Raw genomic sequence first — 21,726 nt, 5'->3', positions numbered from 1 at the left:
CAGGGGGGAAAAAAGAGAAAAACAGGTATCAGGACCAGTCCATGCTGATGTATCAGGAAATAGGAGGGTGTCCTTTAGTGTGTAAACAACAATCAAGTTTCTCCAGTACTCTCTGGAATCAATCGCTTTCAATGCACAGGCTCCGAGTATCTAAAATCTTTAGAGGTTTATCATCATATATCATCCCTACAAGCAGACAGGAGAGATGGCCACTTTCCCTGTTTTTCTCTATGGATAAACATAAAGCAAGGAGTCCACCGCCACGCATAGCCAGTGTGGACCAAGAAACTCTTGGTCCCCTCTCTAACCTTCTTGTCCTCAATCTCTGCTGTATTGTAATCATAAAAAGCTTCATGGCGCAATTGGATAAATTCAAATGTAGATGCTGGCTGGCTTAAGCATGGCCGCATGAAGAGGTAATAGGGAGCTGGGGAGAGCACCCAGGAACCCCCAAGGGGTCAATTAACTTGAACTAACACTAAAAGGCACTATCGTTAAGTGGCTAAACCTGCTACCTTGCAGTAGTAAACACTGTTGACTTCATCTGAGGCCACGCTGCTCTCCCCGTACAGTATCTGGATAAATTAACGGGAAGGGACATCACATCCTCTTACTGGTCCAATCACATGACGGGGTAATGTGAAATTATTATGAAAGTAATGTTCACCGTACCCAACATTATGAAGGTTTCAACACGAAGTAAAGATACCCTTATTTATTTTATTTATGTATATACATGAAATCAGAAGTGGGCATCACATGTTGCAGGGACAAGCAAAACTATGAGAATTGTCCAGCAGTTACCTTCAGTCTTAAAACGCAGTACTTAAATCACACTTGATCTAGAAACTAGTAGAAGCAGCATTTTTCTTTTTGTTGGCCAAATACACAGTTTCTGATATAAGATGAAATGGACAAGATACAGTTAAATAGAGAAAAGAAGGGTGACATGGAAAGAAAACTTTTTCTTAAAGCCAGTGAGCCATAAATACATTAAAATGTATCTTTAATACATATTTGAGGGAAGAACAGATAGATCTGAGGGCGGTTATTTGGATTTTGAAGCTAAAATCCGATTATTTTAATACATGTCAACATCCTAATTCAGATGTAACTGGGGGAAAGGCCAGGTTGAAGGTGATGGACAATTTAAGACTGGGGATTCTATCGCAACTGGAAATAGCAATGTTTCTTTTGTTTCCTCCTGAGAAGAGATCACTGAAAAATTGTTACATTAGATGACAACATTACCGCACACTGTGATACAACTTTCCTAAAAGTACAGACAGCTCCCTCTCTCACACACACACACCTTACGAGATACTTAATGCAACACAGTCCCAGACCCTGCTGGGCTGCCGCCTGTTGTGTTTTGGTTGTATCTGTTTGGACACATGCCATTTCTCAACTTATGTGACAAGTAAGGGCCCTTCCAGCACCAAGTCTCCGTCCTGGGGAAGCATCAGCGATGTGATTCTCCAGGTAACTGGTTTGGAGGAACCCAAGCAGGGAAGTGCTTGAAAGCAAAGAAGGGCAAACATTTTGTCTTAGCCAACCCTGCTTGCTAATCATCTGGGTTTGCTCAGGGAAAACTGAAAGGGAAAAGTGTGGAAGTTGCTCCACTTTTGTCGTGTTCGTTGATGTGCTTCAGCCCTAGGTTACCTCCAGGAATGGCTTAACGCAGAGATGCCTCCTGGCTTCCCGTTCACGGGCGTTGCGGCGATACAAACTCTTCCAACTAGGAAATTTGTTTTCGAATAGCATCAATTTGAATATAAATAGCTAAACTGTAGGCATACAGCCTTTTCAGCAAGAACAGTTTTCTACATGTATTGTTTACAATTTATGAACAACCGTTTCCGAACGCGGTTTATCACTAAGTTACAAGGTTATTCGAGACCCTCCGGGAGGCCGTAAGAATGATCCCGGTCCCACAAACACATGGGAAGAGATTCCAACAACACAAGTGACTAAGGCTAAGGCTGGTCAGGTTTACGAAAACGAATAAATATTTTTTATGATTACTTTACGAATCCTCTTCATCTGCCTCTGGAGATCTCAGTCCTCCTCGCCGCCCACAGTCCATCCCCCACCCCCAATCTAGGACTGGGGCACAATTCCGCTTCCTGCGCAAAGAGGAGGCTGCCGGTCCCAGGTGGCCGAGGCAGAGATTCTTGGCCTCTTTCAAGAGCGAAAGATTTTGGCCTTCCTTAAGGTGCCCTCCCTGCCTGGCTGTTTGCAAGGAGACTTCTAAGCACAGAAATGACAGGACTGAAGCACAGCCGAGGCGGAGACCTTGGAATACACTGCATGCTTGGACTCCGGGCTCGTCCCAAACCCAAACTCCAATCCCTGTCAAAAGGCGGTACGAGCCCCAAATCCGAGAGAAGCAGTAGGGCGAAGGGGTACCGCCAGCGCCCTTCCCGAGCCCCACCATCAACCTGCGGCCAGGAACGCACCCGCCGAGCCCTCGGCGCATCTGCGCCCCGACTGCACCCACCCAGGTCCCCGCGGCGGGGGCAGGAGAGCGCTTGCTGCGGCGCGGTGAGCCCAGGGCGCGCGGCGCGCACCCCAACTGCTCGGTCTCCCCTCGGGGCCGGGCGGGGAGCGGGTGCTTCGAGCCGTCCCTGGGGAAACCGGGGGCCACGGCCACCGCCAGCCCCAAACCCAGCCAGATCAGCACAGGGAAAGGAAACGCTGGCAACAAGTGGGAGGCGCAGCCCCCCGCCAGGGCCCGGGGGCGCCGAGAGCCGAAAGGACAGCGCGGGGCGCCGGCGCTCGCCCACCCCGGCGCCGCGCCCGCCCGGCCTGCGCCCCCGGCCCGCTCGCGGGGCTGCCCAGCTCCCGCCCCCGCGCGGCTCCGCCGCCACCGCCCTCCTGCCACTCACTGCTGCACTCCTCGTCCGCGCACAATTTGTGCTCCGCGAAGCGCCGGCTCGTGTCCGCGTGCGGCTGGCCCGGCACCCGCCAGAGCGGCCCGAGCAGGAGCAGCCAGAAGAGCAGCCCCGGCGCCGCAGCCATGTTGTGGTCACCGCGGGGGAGCCGGCGGCGCGGAGGCGGAGGCGAGGCCGGGCGGGCGCCGGCAGGCGGGGCCGAGGGCGGAGCGCGGCGGGCGGGGCGCGCGGCGGGGAGGGGCGGCGCCGGAGGCCGCGGCGTTCCCGGCCGACACGTCAGCACCGCCGCGGCGAGGGGCTGCGACCCTCTGCCTCGCGCGTTCCTCCGTTCTCCGCCCCCGCCGCCAGCCCTCATGTCTCCCCTGCATGGCCCGGTCCCTTCGCGGTCAGCCCTCCGCGCCGCTGCAGTCGTCGCTCACCCCTTTCTGCGACCTTGGAGCCCCCATCCCACCAGCCCAATACGGGGTCCTTTTTTGGTACCTTCTCGCAGCTTCTCATTTCTGGTCCAGCCCTAACCAGCCCACCGCCACCCTCCCCCCCATTCTTGGTTTGGTGCCTCCTTTTCCAAAGTACCAAATCCCACCCACGAGTTGCCGCTATTAGTCTCTGGCTTGAGGCTCCCTTTCCTTCAGGCTTCCAGGGGTTCCCTGGGGGGACCCATCCATGATCCCCTTTGGGAAGGGGCATGAGTGGAATGGTAGGTTGGTGATGGAAATTAGAGCCGGTGGCCAGCTTGGTCTTTTTTTGAGCGTTGGTAGGGAAGGGGTTAGCAATGTATACCAGTGCTGAGATCTTCAGATTCTTGGGCCTTTATCTAAGGGGAGAAGTAATTTAATTCAACACAAACGTGTTGAGCTTCCATTTTATGCGATCATTTATGCATGCCAGACACCAGGGTGGCGTGGGGAAAGATGTAGGTCAAAAGACAAGATATCTGGCCCTTGTCTAAAGAAATCCACAATTTAGTGGAAACCAACTGACATAAAAACGGCTAAAGAACAAATATAAGATAGGGAAAGGCTAATTAATTGCAACTAACTTGTACTGAGTTCTTTCTTTAGGCCCAGGTGTTATTCTAAGGTCTTTAAATGTATCCGTTCCTTGAATCTTCACAATAGAGGATGCTATTACTATCTTCATTTTTGAGATGAGTAAATTGGTGCATTCACACTTCTAGTGAAAGGTAGAGCTCAGATTCAAACCCAGGGAATATCCTCCCTTTTATTTTTTTAAGATTTTTATTTATTTATTTGACAGGATAGAGACAGCCAGCGAGAGAGGGAGCACAAGCAGGGGGAGTGGGAGAGGAAGAAGCAGGCTCATAGCGGAGGAGCCTGATGTGGGGCTCGATCCCATAACGCCAGGATCACGCCCTGAGCCAAAGGCAGACGCTTAACCGCTGTGCCACCCAGGCGCCCCTATCCTCCCTTTTAATCACAACTCTGTAAAGCCTCCATCAAGCAACATGCAATTTTTGTACTTTCTTTCTGACTAGGGGAAGCAAAATCTTGTTTAAATGACAGTATCACTGAATTATTTATATGTGCGAAGAGAGAAAGAAAAGAAAAAAGAAAAGAAGGCAGGCCCCAAGCCCACAGATCAGCCCAGAGGAGAGTGGCCGCATTGTTCTGGCGGTGGTTGGAGCACTTTACACTTGTCAGTCTTTCTATAGCTCAATAAATGCCATTTTCATTCCCATCCTCCAGGAGCTCAAGTCAAAAACTTAATTCCTGGGACGCCTGGGTGGCTCAGTAGGTTAAATGTCTGCCTTCAGCTCAGGTCATGATCCCAGCGTCCTGGGATCGAGTCCCATATCGGCTCCTTGCTCAGTGGGGAGCCTGCTTCTTCCTGTGCCTGAATCTCTCTCTCTCTCTCCCACTCTCTCTGACAAATAAACAAATAAAATCTTTTAAAAAAAAACAAAAAAAAACTTAATTCCTGACAACTCTTTCTCGCACACCCAAATCCAATCCATCAGACAATCCTGGGCTCTCTTTATTTTAATAGCTTTATTGGAAGTTAATTGGCATATTACATATAATAAACTGCATATAATAACTGGCATATAATAAACTGCACACATTTAAAGTGTACGGTTTGATAAGTTTTGACCCATGAGACCATCACTATAATCAAGATAATTAACTATACCCATCACTGATAAAAGAGTCCTCATGTTCCTTTGTAATCCTTCCCTCCTTCCTGCCGATCTTCAACCTTCTGTTGCTATAGATTCAGAATTTCTGGAATTTGATAAAGTGGAATCATAGAGTATGTCTTCTTTTTTTATCTGGCTTTTTCACTCAGCACAAGCATTGGAAACACATCCAGAATCCGACCTCTCTCACCATCTCCTCTGTGAACACCATATGGCCAAGCCACCATCATCTCTCACCTAGAAGGTTACGATAGTCTTCCTACTGTCCTGCCTTTGCCTCCCTGAGGTCTACTGTGTCAAGAGCAACCAGAGTGATCATTTCATGACATTAATTTGGTCATGTCTCTCCTCTGCAAACCTTACTACAGCTTTCCACTTCCAAGTAAAATGCATGGACTACACTGTCTTTATGAAGGACTACACTGTCTTATTTGATCTGACCTCGCCCATCCCGTTTACCCCCACTTCTCTCCTTTTGCTCTGCTGGTTGTACTCAAACTCACCAAGCCCCAGTCTTGCATCAGAGCATTTGCACTGGCAATTCATCAGCCTGGAACAGTTCCCCCAAACAGTCCACCTGACTAGTTCCCTCACTTCATCAGGTGTCTGTAGCAACACCATTTCTAGTTTAACGAAAGGCCTTTCTTTATCACTCTACATAAAATAGAGCTCCTTCCATGAATATCTAGTTCACCATCCAGCTTTGTTTTTCTTTAGGCATTTCCAGCAGCCTTACATTTATCTATCTGACTGACTCCCCAACCCCAAATATAAGTTCCAGGGGAGCAAGGAATTTATTTTGTTCACTGCTATAATCTAAATGCCTAGAAAAGTGTCTGGAATGTATGAGGGACTCAACAAATGATTTGTTGGATGAACCCATGATAACTCACATATTATAAATATACCATTAACCTACATGGAGCCTCCATATGTAAATAGTGCCAGAAGGAAATATGCCATAAGAACAAGGCATTTTGTGTCTTCCCCTCAGCAGCATCCTCAACACCTGGAACAGAATCTAGAATACATTTATTGTTGATTGAGGGCATATTTGTTATGGAGAGAGTGAATGAAATTACAGTGTATTTTTTTTCCTACGTATTACCGGAATAGATAAAGCAGATAAAGGTAATTCTACTTTTTCTTATTTCTATTTAGAGTAGAATTAATTAATGACAATTCATTGGTTGAAAAGGCAAAATCCAAAATGATCTAATTCAGTATTACTTTACTAATATTTACTTTGACTAATATTCAGATATGCTTTTATATGAAGGATGAGAGCTCTCAGTTGCTGAAGAATGGCTGTTTAGTTTGTTGATTTTCCAGGGTTTTCATTTATCTGCATTTCTTATGATGATGATCGCCTTAAAGCGATATTAACAAGTTCAGTGGACAGAAAAAAATTCTCAGCTGACCACAATGAGGGTGGTTCTTTCTGCCAGTGTATGTATATAATTCTAGTGGATGAATCAGCGTTCATTTTTAATAGAATTTGAGTATGTGGTCCTGATGCTTAACATAAATTCAAATCCCAAGTATATTATTTGTTAACACCTCAAATGGAATTTTCACTGAGTAATAGGTTGAGTAAGAGTTAAAAAATAAACATGTCTATGGGGCGCCTGGGTGGCTCAGTCCTTAAGTGTCTGCCTTCGGCTCAGGGCATGATCCCAGGGTCCTGTATCGAGCCCTGCATCGGGCTCCCTGCTCCGCTGGGAGTCTGCTTCTTCCTCTCCCACTCCCCCTGCTTGTGTTCCCTCTCTCGCTGGCTGTCTCTCTCTCTGTGTCAAATAAATAAAATCTTTTTTAAAAATTAAAAAAATAAAATAAATATGTCTGGTTGGGGGGCATAAAAATAAGATTTGGAGGTTTTCTGATCTTAAAGAATTTGCAGTCTGCCTGAGAAGACAAGACAAATATATTTGAAACAAAGAGGAGACAGAATAATAACAAATAATTGTAAACCTCCCATGATGCCTGCCCAGGAACTTCTAGAAGGCCTAATACTGAATGAAGTTACCAGAAAGAACACAGTCTACTGCCAATGACGAAACCACTCAGTGTTCAGAGAATGGTGTAAAATATTTATTGAGGACTATGGCTTCCAGGTGAGATGGAGTAACAGGGGCCAGATTTACCCTCCTATGTTAAACATATGAAAAAATTGGACAAAATATATGAAACAATAGTTTTTAGACATTGGACAACAAGCAGTGGAGGGCAGTGATCCCTAAGAAAAGTGGAACAGATGAGGGGAGTGCTATGATTGCCTCAGCTTACTCTCTGGATGAAGTTTCCAGGCCACAGCCAGAGAAGGAACACTCAAACAGGTGATTTCCTTGAGTTGAGGAGACAGATTTGAAAGTTTGGGGAGGTCAAGGCAACTAGAATTTGCAGGGAAGAGTACAGGAGAGAAGAGAGCTGCATGGAAAAGACAACTGCACAGACAGAGACAGAGCTCCAAAGATCTGCAGAGGGTTCTGTCAAGTCTTCAACTGAACAATGATAAGCACCCGTGTGTAAAGAACTACCTAAGGCCAGTGGAAGAACCACCAGAGAGGGTAGGAAGAACTCTTGTTGGAGTAAAGAATAGGTTGTGCTCCCACCAGCCAGAGTGGAAAATCTATAATAAACAGGGCATCGGGTAGATTGCGCAGCAAAGGGAAAAATGTCAGCTTAAGATTGAAAGCTACTCTAACAACGCCTTAAAACAAGCCTTGAAAATATCAAAATGTTTGTAGCACCTAGGGGGCTCAGTCGGTTAAGTGTCTGATTCTTGGTTTTGGCTAGGGTCATTATCTCAGGGTTGTGAAATCCAGCCCCACATCAGGCTCCACATTCAGTAAGAAGTCTGCTTCTCTTCCTCACCCTCTCCCACTACCCCTGCTCATTTCCTCACTCACACACACACACACACACACACACACACACACACACTGTCTCTCTCTCTAAAATAAAGTTTTAAAAAGAAAAAAAAATACCAAAATGTTTCCAAGTAAATTAACTGCATTCAAGAATAAAGCTGTAGAATATTTAAACTGAGTACTGAAAAAGGTAAATTCACAATGTCTGGAATCCAATAAAAAATTATGAGGCATGCAAAGAAGCAGGAAAATACAACCCATAATGAAAAGAAAAATCAGTCAACAGAAACTTTGATATATGACACAGATGAAAGAATTATTACACAAGGACATTAACACAGTTCTATTCCCTAAACTAGAGATGCCATAGAAAAGCATAACATGCAAAGTAGAAACATAGAGAATATAAAAATGATCCAGATAAAACTTAGGTGAACAAAAGAATGGTTGAGATGAAAAATACAATGGATAGGATTAATAGCAGATTAGATACTGCAGAAGAAAACATTACTGAACCTGAAGACATGGCAATATAAACTTTCTAAAAAGAAATGGAGAGAAAAGAGACTGAAAGAAATGAATAGGGCATCAATGTGCATACTTCAGTTCAATATATGTGTAAATGGGGTCCCTGAAGGAGGGGGGAGACAGAAAATATGTTCGAAGAAATAATAAAAAGCGTTCCAGATTTGCTGAAAACTCACAGAGAAGCTCCACAAATCGCAAGCAAAAGAAACATGAAGAAAACAACACCAAGGCGTATTAAATTGCTTAAAACCAGTGATAGTGAGAAATAATGAAATTCATTTAGAGAAAACAGACACACTATGTACAGAGGAGCAAAGATAAAATGACACAGGACTTCTCATAGAAAATGGAAGCAAAAAAACAAACAAACAAAAAAAACAAAAAACAACAGTTGTTTCACATATTTAAAGTGCTGGTGAAAAAATGACACTCTGGAGTTATATACCAAGTGAAAATATTTTTCAAAGATGAGGTGAAGTCTTTTCAACACATGATGCTGGGACACCTGGGTATCCATAGGCAAAAGAATGAAACTGAACCCTACCTTACACCACAAACAGAAATTATTTCAAAAAGGATCATAGACCTAAATGTAAGAGCTAAAACTATAAAAATCATAGAAGAAAACATAGGGAGAAATCTTGGAGTAGGCAATGATTTCTTAGATATGACATCAAAAGCACAGCAAAGAAAAAATAGATAAATTAGATTTTATTAAACTCAAAACTTCTGTGTTTCAAAGGATATGATCAAAAGAGTTAAAAGATAACCACACAGGGGCACCTGGGTGGCACAGCGGTTAAGCGTCTGCCTTCGGCTCAGGGCGTGATCCTGGCGTTATGGGATCGAGCCCCACATCAGGCTCCTCTGCTATGAGCCTGCTTCTTCCTCTCCCACTTACCCTGCTTGTGTTCCCTCTCTCACTGGCTGTCTCTATCTGTGTCAAATAAATAAATAAAATCTTTAAAAAAAAAAAAAAAGATAACCACACAGAAGAGGAAAATATCTGCCATTCATATGAAAAGGGATTTGTACCTAGAATATATGAAGAACTCTTAAAATTCAATAATAAAAAGACATGTAACCTATTTTTTTTTTAAATCCAAGGCAAAGTATTTGAATGGACATTACTCCAGAGAAAATATACAATGGCCAGGAGTGTAAAAATGTACAGCCACCTTGGAAAATAACTTGGCAATTCCTCAAGAGGTTAAACATAGAGTTAACATATAACCAATTAATACCACTCCTAGGTGAATAACCAATAGAAATAAAAACATATATCTGGGTGCCTGAGTGGCTCGGTCAGTTAAATGTCGCCCTTCGACTCAGGTCATGATCTTGGAGTCCTGGGATGAGTCCCACATTGGGCTCCCTGCTCAACAGGGAGTTTGCTTTTCTGCCCCTCTCCTGGCTTGTGTGCATGGTCTCTCTCTCACTCCCTCTCTCTCAAATGAGTAAAATCTAAAAAAGAACATATATCCACACAAAACTTTATATACAAATATGCATAGCATCATTACTCATAATAGCCCAAACTGTAAACAACCCAAATGTCCATCAAGTTAATTAATAAATAAAATGTAATATATCAATACAACAATAAAAAAGAAATGGAATATTGATATATGCTAAAACAGAAACGTCCCTTGAAAACATTGTGCTGAGTGAAAAAGCCAGCTACAAAAGACCGTATATCATATGGCTCCATTTATATGAAATGACCAGAATATTTAAATCTATAGAGACAGAAAATAGATTATTGGTTGTCTAGGGCTTAAAGAGATAGGAGTTTTAGACGGAGACAGATAAAGAGTACAGGATTTCTCTCTGGGGGTGATAAAAATGTTCTAAAATTGATTGTGGTAATGCAGAACTTTGTGAACATATGAAAAACCATTGAATTATACATTTCAAATGTATGAATAGTTTAGTTATGTGAATTATACGTCAGTAACACTATTACAAAAAAAAAAAAAAAAAGATTCCCATCAGAAAAAGGAAATTTCTAAATACGCTAAACAAAGCGAAAAGATGTTGGAATGTATTTTCAGACACAAAAGCTAAAGGAATTCATTACTACCATATCTATGCTGTATGAAATGTTGACGCTCTTTAGGCAGAAAGAAATTACTGGATGGAAATTTGAATCTAACAAAAGAAGAATATAAGAAGTGTACATATGTGGGCAAATATGAAATATATATCTAAAGCACATAAAATAATGTAAAATACTTTTTTCTTATTTAAAAAATCTCTTTAAAAGATAATTAACCATTTAAAGCAATTAATAACATATTGTGAGGTTCATAACATATGTACAGGTAAAATGTAAGACCACAATTGCATAAAAGCAGAAGAGGAGAATAGAAGTATACTGTTGTAAAGACCTAAAGCTATAACAAAAACGATAAAATATCACATGAAGGTATACTGTCACAAGCTAAAGGAGTGTATAAGCTAAAGGCGCTATAGCAATACAAACAACAAAATCACAGAGTTAGAGCTAGTAAGTCAACAGAGGAGATAACACATGCTTAATTAATCCAAAGGGAGATGAAAAAGAGAAAAGGGGGAACATAGAACAGAAGATACAAACAGGAAGAAAAACGTTAAGACCACAAATTTAAACCTAATTGTATCATTAATGACATTAAATGTAAATGGTCTAAAAATTTCTTTAAAAAGCATAGATTTTCAGATTCAATTTTAAAAAGGCAAAACTTGGGGTATCCGGTTGGCTCAGGCAGTTAAGCATCTGACTCTTGATTTTTTTTTTTTAGATCTTGTTTATTTATTTGACAGAGAGAGACAGCAAGAGAGGGAACACAAGCAGGGGGGACCTGGAGAGGGAGAAGCAGGCTCCTCGCTAGGCAGGCAGCCCGACGTGGGGTCGATCCCAAGATACTGGGATCATGACCTGAGCCAAGGGCAGATGCTCAATGACTGAGGCACCCAGGCGCCCCTCGACTCTTGATTTTGACTTAGGTCATGATCTCAGGGTCGTGAGACTGAGCCCCCTATTGGGCTCTGTGCTCAGAGGGGAGTTTGCGTGACATTCTCTCTCTCCCCCTCACCCTCTGCTCCTCCCTGCTCTCTCAAAAATAAATAAATCTTTAAAAAAATAAAAAAGCAAAACTCAACTATATGCTTCCTACAAGAAAACACACTTTAAATAAAAAAGATAAACCAAGCTAACACTAATCAAAAGGAAGCTGGAATAGTCATATTAATATCAGACAAGGTAGATTTCTTTTTTTTAAGTTTTTATTTTAATTCAAGTGTACAATGCAGTGATTCAACAATTCCATACATCATCTGGTGCTCATCACAAGTGCACTCCTTAATCCCCATCATCTTTTAACCCATCCCCTCCAAAACCATCAGTTTGTTCTCTATAATTAAGGCTCTGTTTCTTGATTTCTCTATCTCTTCCTCCCCCCCTTTAAATAGGCACTTCTCTTCTTCCCCTTTATTTGTTTTGTTTCCAGAGAAAGTAGATTTCACAGCAAAGAATATTTACCAAGGGTAAAGGAAAATATTTCATATTAAATAAATCAATTGATCAAAAGAATATAACAATTTTAAATGTTTATATACCTAATAGAAAATCTTCAAAATAGAGGAAGCAAAAACAGATGGGAGTACTGCACAAATTCACAATTATAGTTAGAAACTTCAATATCCCTTTCTCAATGATTGATAGAACAAGCACATGGAAACTCAATAAGGTTATAGAAGACTTAAATGCCATCAGTTGACTTGACTTAACTGATGTCTATAGAACACTCCACCCAACAACAGCAGGATATACATTCTTTTTTGCTATTTACCATGATCATGAAACATAAAACAATACATTTAAAAAATTTCAAAACAGGTGAAGTATGTTTTCTGACCACATGGAATTACATTAGAAATCAATAACCACAACAAAAAAATACCTGGAACAACTCCAAATTTTGGAAATTAAGTAACAAATTTTATTTATTTTTTTTTAAGATTTTATTTATTTATTTGAGAGAGAGAGGGAGAGTGCAAGCAGGGGGAGGGAGAGGGACAAGCAGACTCTGCACTGAGTGCAAAGCCCAACGCGAGGCTTGATCCCAAGACACGAGCCAAAATCAAGAGTCAGACACTTAACTAACTGAGCCACCCAGGCACCCCTAAGTAACAAACTTTTAAATAACCCGTGAGCCAAAGAAGAAATCAAATGGGAAATTAGGAAGTATTTCACAGTGAATGAAAGTGAAAACACAACATGTCAAAATTTGTGGGATACCATGAAAGTTCTTTAGAGGGAAACTTATAGTCTGAATGTCTACATTAGGAAATCAGAAAAGTTTCTAATCAACAACTTCAGCTTCTACCTTAAGAAACTAGAAAAAGAAGAGCAAATTAAAACCCAAGCAGAAGAAAGGAAATAATAAAGATAAGATCAGGAATCAAAAAAATAGAAAACAAAAAGAAAATAGAGAAAATCAATTAAATCAAAAGTTTATTCTCTGAATCTAAATAAAACTTATAAATCTCTAGTCAGACTGAGTAGGAAGAAAAAAAAAAAAAAGAGATGACAGTAATTATCAATACCAGAAATGATAGAGGACATCCCTGTAGATACTACAGACATTAAAAGAATATCAAGGGAGGGGCACCTGGGTGGTTCAGTTGGTTAAGCATCTGCCTTCTCCTCAGGTCATGATTCCAGCGTCCTGGGATAGAGCCCCACATCAGGCTCCCTGCTCCGTGGGGAGCCTGCTTCTCCCTCTGCTTCTGCCTCCCTCCCACTCTCTGTCTTATAAATAAATAAATAAATAAATAAATAAATAAATAAATAAATAAATATCAAGGGAATATTATGAACAACTTTATGATAATAAATGATACAACTAGGATGAAATAGACAAAGTCCATTCATCTGAACCCTTACCATATAACATACAAAAATCGACAGGTAATACATCATAGACCTAAATGTAAGACTAAAGCTATAAAACTTCTAGAAGAAAACAAAGTTTTCCTATGTTCCCATGTTTCCTATGTTCTTGACCTTGGGTTTGGCAAATTTCTAAATACACATAAAAAACATAAACTCTAAAAAAAAATAAATCAATAAATTCGATTTCATCAAAACAAAAACTTTTGCTCTCACTTTTATATTCACTGTTATGAAAATGGAAAGGTAAGCTGCAGACTAGGAGAAAATTTTGCAAAACATACATCCGAAAGAATTAAACCTAGATATATACATACTCTTAAAACTTATAAATAAGAAGACAACCCAATTTCAAAAAAGTGGGCAAAAGATTTAAATAAACACTTCACTTTAGAAGATACACACATGGAAAACATGTATATGAAAAGATATTCAACATCATTAATCATTAGGAAAATGCCAATCAAAACCACAATGAATATCATTGCATATCCACTAGAATTACTAAAATGGATGGATTAATCATACAAGTGTTGACAAAGATGAGGACAATTGGATTTCTCATGACACTGCTGGTTATAATTGTCAATCGGGAAGTTTCTTTAAAAATTAAACCATTATCTACCATATGAGCCCAGTTTTTTTCACTCCTGGGTATTTACTCAAGAGGAATAAAAGTTATTTCCCCACTAAGACTTGTTAACAAATGTTCATAATAGCTTCATTTGTAAGAGTAAAAACAAACAAACCAAAAACCCAGATGTCCATCGACAGATACATAGGTATTAAATTTTGGAATATTGTTCATCAATAAGGAGCTATTGGGGTGCCTGGGTGGCTCAGTCAATTAAGCAGTCAACTCCTGATTTTGGCTCAGGTCATGATCTCAGGGTTCTGCAATCCAGCCCGATGTCAGGCTCCATGCTCAGTGAGGAGTCTGCTTGGGATTCTCCCTTTCCCTCTGACCACCCCCCCTCCCTTGCACCCATGCTCTCTCTCTAAATAAATAAAATCTTAAAAAAAAAATAATAAGGAGCTATTGATAATAGCAATGGCAAGGAGATTCTGAGTGAAATAAACCACACCAAAAAAAATACATACTTATAATTCCTTTTACATAAAATACTAGAAAATTCAAACTAATCTATAATGATAATTATTGCTTGGTAACAGGACAGCATGGCAAGGAACACAAAGAAATTTGAGGATGATGGTCTCAGGTGTATATGCATATGTCAGAGCTCAGAAAACTATATAATTTATTATTTTTAAAATTTTTTATTATATTATGTCACCATAGAAAACTATATAATTTAAATACTTACATACAATTTATTTATTTATTTTGAAATAGCATTTATATCTCAATAAAGTTGTCAAAAAATTATATGGAAAAAGTACTTTGTAATAATTGAAAGAAAGAGATAAAATATGGTTATCCTTAAAGGTAACTGTAGAGTCATAAACCAGGTAAATCCTAGTAAAGATCTTAGTTAAACATGAAAACACCATGATTGGTTACAATATAGTGAGTTAGAAGAGCAACAAACATTTTTGTTTTACTCTGTCAGGTCAGCCTGCACAGTATCATTTCCCTCTGGGCACCCTGAGATATTCTCTCTTCCCAGATTTCTGACTTCTTTTGTGTCCAGTGTCACCCATTGTGGTCAGTGTCTAGAAGATAGGTCCACTTGTTATACCTGTGCCCAAGGAGGCCCAATCTTGTCTCCTACCCTCAAGGGTGCAGGAGGACTCTGGATCCTATTATATGCTTCAGAGTGGAAACTCCTAAAAGATAAACAAATCTCTCTTGTTAATGCCAGTCACTTTTCTTTTTAAGTATGGGGTGGGGGATGGGAGGCAGACACAGAACCCAGCCACATAATAAGTGCTAAGATGAAAACACATTTTCACATTCAAAACAGGTACAAATTCTAAGCACCAAAGAATTAAAAGAAGGAGGATCGTAAATGATAGTGGTGGAATTTGAGTTAGGTCTTGGTGAGTAGGTAAGAGAAAAGGAAAGGGCATGTGAAGAAAGTGACATAAGAGAAAAGAAAGCAGAATGTTTAAAGGACAGTAAGGGGATCTAATCGACCAGAGTGAAATGATCCTAGTAAAGAGTAGTGGAAGATAAATTCAGGCAGCTAGAGGAGGTCAGATTAAACAAGCCCTTGAAAATCAAGCACAAGAATTTAGACTTAATAGAGTTAAGAAACAGAAAGCTACCATACTTTAAATAAAGTGATCATATAACTGAAGTAGAATTTAAGCAAATATCCTGTTCATTTTTTTTTAATGTTTTTTTATTATGTTAGTCACCATACAGTAGATCCCCGGTTTCTGATGTAAAGTTCGATGATTCATTAGTTGCATATAACACCCAATGCACCATGCAATTCGTGCCCTCCTTACTACCCATCACCAGCCTATCCCATTCCCCAACCCCCCTCCCCTCTGAGGCCCTCAGTTTGTTTCTCATAGTCCATAGTCTCTCATGCTTCATTCCCCCTTCTGATTACCCCCCCTTTCAAATATCCTGTTCTGAAAGCCAAGGAGGATAGAGTTCTGTGTTGGGCATGGCCAGTAGGGTTTAATTCTTCCCCACAATCAAAAGCCATGTCAGTCATGTCAAAGGGTATGTTATACCGGGAGTGAGTCATATACAAGCCAATTATATCTATCAGCATGTACTATTTGTCTAGTCCCGACAAATATTATCCTGCTTTCTATTGTATGAAGAGAGAAACTCAAACATCTGAAATCGCCACTAGTATATAGACTTATAAGTTCCTGTTTCCGGTTCTGCCTAATTTACCCTGGCACCATTTCCACAGAAGTCAAATATTTGATGTTTTGAAACACATATAGAATAGATTCCAGGGTGGGGCCTATACAACCCATTTCTACCATGTAGACTGTTTGGCTTTGTCCATTTAGTTTTCAGATATGAATTACTTCCTTGCTAAGGCAACAGCAGATGCAAGGGAAGTAATCAAAAGTTCTAACCTAGGGGCGCCTGGGTGGCACAGTGGTTAAGCGTCTGCCTTCGGCTCAGGGCGTGATCCCGGCGTTGTGGGATCGAGCCTCACATCAGGCTCCTCCTCTGTGAGCCTGCTTCTTCCTCTCCCACTCCCCCTGCTTGTGTTCCCTCTCTCGCTGGCTGTCTCTATCTCTGTCGAATAAATACATAAAATCTTAACAAAAACAAATTTACAAAAGTTCTAACCTAGGTAAGAGAGGTCCAATCGTGTGACCCTAGGTAAGTCATCAATTTTTCTGAGTCTTAGATTCTTCACCTAAAAAACTGGGGCTGATGTTAAACCCATAGTGTTTCTTTAAGAAGCAAATGAGATAATATATGAAAAGGTGGCCCCTTGTTGTTGTTTAAATAATTAAACAGCAACCTATCTGGTTCTCAGCCAACAGAGATGGTTAATGGTACAACAAGAGTCTCCGTAAATCAATGACAGTCACAAAGGAGACCTTTTTTGATACTGCCTTCCCTAGAAACTCCACTTCTTGGTAAAAATCAGCAGGGCAGGTAGGCCTCCCAAGCTGTGCTTGGCAGGTCAAAAGCGCCTCCTGGAGGAGACCTTAAAAACTGAGAGGGAGAAAATACATTCTTTGGGATAACATACAATCCCAGCAGACCTGTTACAGATCACACATTAAGACAAAGCAAACCTCCTGAATTGTCAGCATTTTAAATAATACATGCAGTATAAAATTAGGGACAGGAACATAAATACCATTATGAAGACTATTCAAGTGTGAATACTGTGCAATTGCATACAGAAGGGGTAAGAGTTGCCTGCAATTATGAAAGCTCATTCCATTTAAATCTACACAGGATATGAAATGGTATGGAATACATAAAAGGATGAACAACTGACATTAAACCAGGGTGACTAAATAGAGAATCTAAACATAATCTGATATTTCCCTTATGTCTCATGAATTCTCTAGAATATGCTGTCCAGTAGCAATATGATGCCAGCTACAACTATAATTTAAAATTTCTATAAGTCACATTAGAAAGGCAAAGCAGGGGTGCCTGGGTGGCACAGCGGTTAAGCGTCTGCCTTCGGCTCAGGGCGTGATCCCGGCGTTATGGGATCGAGCCCCACATCAGGCTCCTCCGCTATGAGCCTGCTTCTTCCTCTCCCACTCCCCCTACTTGTGTTCCCTCTCTCGCTGGCTGTCTCTATCTCTGTCGAATAAATAAAATCTTTAAAAAAAAAAAAAAAAGAAAGGCAAAGCAAAACAGATGAAATCAATTTTAATAATACATTTCATTTAAACCAGTATATCTAAATGATTATCATTTTAATTTGTAATCAATATAAAAATTGAGACATTTTACATTTTTATTTCATATGAAATCTTTGAAATCTGCTATTTTATACTTACAGCACATCTCAATTCAGACTAGGTACATTTAAAGACAGACATATCTAGAAAGCAGGGATTAAAAATTAACATTAGATCCATAGCATATAATTGTACATAATTTTGCATATAACTTAAAAGCAAAGCTTAAAATTCCGTTACAAGATATAAAATATTATTGACCAAGCTCTTTTGGAACTTCCGCAGAAAGAGAAAGAATGATGGTGGTTATCTCAAATCCCCCAATATTTTATTTGTTTGCAGAGGTTGAGATTTTTGTTGGAATATCTAAGAATTTCATTGCTTCTTCAGATGAATCTGAAATCTTTAATGAAAAGCATAAACTATGATCATCATCGAGCTCCTACACTAGTCATGCTTTTTATCATTTATTTTTTAAAAAGATTTATTTATTTGAGAGAGAGAGAGAAAGAACATGAGTGGGGGGAGAGGGAGAGAGAGAATCTCAAGCAGACTCCCCACTGAGTATGGAGCTGGATCTCACAAGCCATGAGATCATGATTTGAGCCAAAATCATGAGTCCGACTTGAGCCATCCAGGTGCCCCTTTATTATTTATTTCTTATAATTATCTTAAACACGTTAACCGTTCTTGACAAACATAAAGAAACCAAGAATGACATTTATATGGATAATATAACAATGAGACTGCACAAGAGCCCTTATCTCTTCATGTTAAATTGTAGAAAAACACAATTATGGATAAATAAGGGATGAGCATGATACTAGTTTAGGCAATGTTTCTTGCTAGACTCTATTGGCATTTTAGGTGGGACAGTCCAACCAGTTGCAGGATATACAACAACCTTGGTTCTAGCCATGAAATTTCAGTAGCATTTTTAGTCTTGGCAACAGAATAAAAATTGCCCCCATGCACTCCCAAGCTCCCCTTGGTGAGAATGGTACCACCCTCCTAGTTGAGATGCACTGCTTAGGACTTTTGTTAAAATCTGATCGGTTAAAAAGCACCCATGTTTGGGGCACCTGGCTGGCTCAATGGGTGGAGTATGTGACTCTTGATCTTGAGGTTGTGAGTTTGAGCTCCACATTGGATGTAGAGTTGACTTAAAAATAAAATCTTTAAGAAAAATCCACCCATGTTTATAAATATTCTATAGTCTGTATTTGGTAGTTTCTCTCATCAGCTAAAAGATTATAACATCAACCGGAAAAAAAAGAGTCCCTAGAGATCCAAGTGACTTTGCTTTACAGTTTGTTTGTTTGTTTATCATTACAGCTAACACCACCTCAATGGACATCTCACATTTATGAATTTGTATTTTTCTTCTTCCAAGAAGGGTTGTATATTGTTCTATTTCCACCTTCTCACATTTGTTCCCTCTTCTACACTGTCTTCTCTTAAATTTAGATCTGAATAAATTATACTGTTTTTTCTTTGTGTTAATAATCAAATCATGCGCACATTTTGAATTATTTGGAATGGATGTGTAGAAGGTTTTTTCTTAATGAAAGAACATGGTATTTTTCTTCTTCTTTTTAAGACTGTATTTAGTTATTTTTGAGAGAGAGAGAGTGCATGAACTGGGGGGAGGGGCAGAGGGAGAAAGAGAGAGGGGAAGCAGACTCCCCAGTGAGTGTGAAGCCTGACTCAGGGGCTCAATCCCAGGATGTGAGATCATGACCTGAGCCAAAACCAAGAGCCAAAACCAAAACACTTAACCAGCTGAGCTACCTAGGTGCCCTATAAACATGTTTCTTAATTAAAACGTAGGGGAATGTAGGTTGAGATGCTGCATGTAGATGTATTAGGATAGTAATTGTAATCAACGTATATCATCTTCATGATGGCTGATCTCATTTACTCAATTATAATCAAGTGCAGATCTCATACTCAAAGCTATGAGTAAAATATATGGTCAGTTCAGTCTGATTGCCTTGCAAGTTTTGGCCAGTTTATTTTTCAGAGACCTATTTTGAAATGTACTTTTTAAGTTGATTTTGGACTCCATCAACAATGAAATTGTTGTTCAATCTGTGAGACATTACAATACAAGGTTTCCATGTAATTTGGCCTAAGTGGGTATCTATCACTATGATGGACAAGGATATAAGGAATGTAGTATTTTTACTTTGAATCAGATAGAGTAACTTGCATTAGACTTGCCTTTCCGCCACAAAAGAGTATAAAACTAGACAAACTACTTAGAGCAAATATTTTCAGGCATTGATAAATAAGCAGCACATGACTGTCATACTTGAGAACAAAACACACGTAATTAGGGAGGTGAAACTCAAGTAAAGTAGTGGTCTTCCTGAGATGAGGATAAAGTTATCAGAGGTCGAAGTTACTGAAATGGCTGTAATTTTGTGGGTTAGAACACCTGAGCTGTGGTGTGTGTGTGTGTGTGTGTGTGTGTGTGTGCATGCATGCATGCCATATATGTGTGTTGGGGTGGAGGGACACAAATGTGCCAGACAAGTTTGCCTGCTGCCGGAGGAAGGCTGAAAAGTGATGCTAAAAATCCTGCAGTGCTAGGAGACATTGGCTTTCCAGCCCAACCCAAGAGCAGCAACTTCACTAATACTTTGGGCATTTAATTGAGAATCCAGAATCAAGCCCTAAGAGAGAACCATGCAAAAAAGTAAGAGGCACATGCTAGGGCCAAGTATAAAACCAAAATGGACACATGCTGCTAATAATTGTACCAAGGCTAACATAACAAAACGACCCACCAGTAATTAATTTGTGTGGTGCACAGATGTAATACCCTTTAAAGGAAGACAACATAATCCAGGCTCCCTGTAATGTATTATCTACAATTATCTAACATACAATTATTTATTATCAAATGTACAAAGAGATAGGAAAATATGAACCATAAGAGAGAAGTAGTGTATAAAAAATTTATGTGAGATGACCCAGATTTGGGGATTAGGAAAAAAAATTAAATAACATTCATAAATATTTTCAAGGACTTAAAGGAAGATATAGTTGTAATGAATGAACAGATAAGGTTGTCAGCATATAACTGAAAATTTTAAAGAAAAAAAAATTTCGAGAACTGAGAAATACAGTAATTAAAATGGAAAAATTCACTAAATGGGCTTATCAGCAGATTGAATACTGTAAAAACAAAAAGTTAGTTGGAAGACAGATTAGTAGAAATCATCTGGTTTAAAGATCAAAAGAAAAAAATGAACAAAGACTCAGTAACCTATCAACATCAAGCGAACTAATATACATATAATTAGAATCTCAGAAGGAGAGCAGAGGGATAATTGCATGTAAAGAAAATACTTGAGGCAATAATGGCTGAAAATAATTCAGTGAAAAAAATGTATACATGTAGGAAATTCAGTGAATATCAAGGAGAATATAGAGAACAAAAACAAAATGCATACTTAGATACAGTATAGTCAAACTGAAAAACAAACAGGGAAGAAAAGTCCTGAAGGCAGCCAGAGAAAAGTGATATATTACACGTGAGCAAAAATGATAAAAATGGTAGCTGACTTCTCATCAGAAACTAGAGATCAAAAGAAAGGTGCCTGGCTGGCTCAGTTGGTAGAGCATGTGACTCGATCTCAGGGCTATGAGTTTGAGCCCGACATTGGGGGTAGAGTTTACTTTAAAGAGAGAGAGAGAGGGAGATCAAAAGACAATGGAAGGGCTTAAAGTACTAGAAGACAAAAATTGCCAATTCAGAATTTTATATCCAGAAAAAAATATCCTTTAAAACTGAAGGCACAACAGACATATTTAGGTAAATGAAAACAAAATTCAACAGCAATAGACCTGTACCATAAGCAATGCTAAAAATTTTTCTTCAGGATTAAAGATGATGACATACCTGATGGAAACTGAGATATGTAATGTTTTAATTTCCTTTACTGTGTATTTAGTGGTTTAAAATGATAATCATTTATTATTTCTCCCTATTCTGTGCCTTAGCTAGACTTAACTGGG

At 39.9% G+C, this 21,726-nt stretch overlaps 1 protein-coding gene across 5 annotated transcripts in view; it reads right to left on the bottom strand.

Annotated features, from left to right (window-relative positions):
* MIA3 (MIA SH3 domain ER export factor 3) overlaps window positions 1-21,726 on the bottom strand; it is a 79,100-nt gene that overhangs the window by 51,330 nt on the left and 6,044 nt on the right. For 4 of the 5 annotated variants that reach the window (XM_026517282.4, XM_026517280.4, XM_048225347.2 and 1 more), the window contains exon 1: window positions 2,889-3,065. The exons of the other annotated variant lie outside the window; for it this stretch is intronic. In XM_026517282.4, coding sequence (XP_026373067.2) covers window positions 2,889-3,021 — 133 coding nt within the window. In that variant the 5' untranslated portion in view covers window positions 3,022-3,065. Of the gene's footprint in view, window positions 1-2,888; window positions 3,066-21,726 lie in introns of those variants that run through there. 5 annotated transcript variants of the gene reach the window in all.

This window comes from Ursus arctos, unplaced genomic scaffold (assembly GCF_023065955.2).
Source record: "Ursus arctos isolate Adak ecotype North America unplaced genomic scaffold, UrsArc2.0 scaffold_2, whole genome shotgun sequence".
NCBI classification, from domain to species: domain Eukaryota; kingdom Metazoa; phylum Chordata; class Mammalia; order Carnivora; family Ursidae; genus Ursus; species Ursus arctos.
The sequence above is the reverse complement of the archived record's forward strand: the minus strand, read 5'-3'. Positions and strand labels throughout refer to the sequence as shown.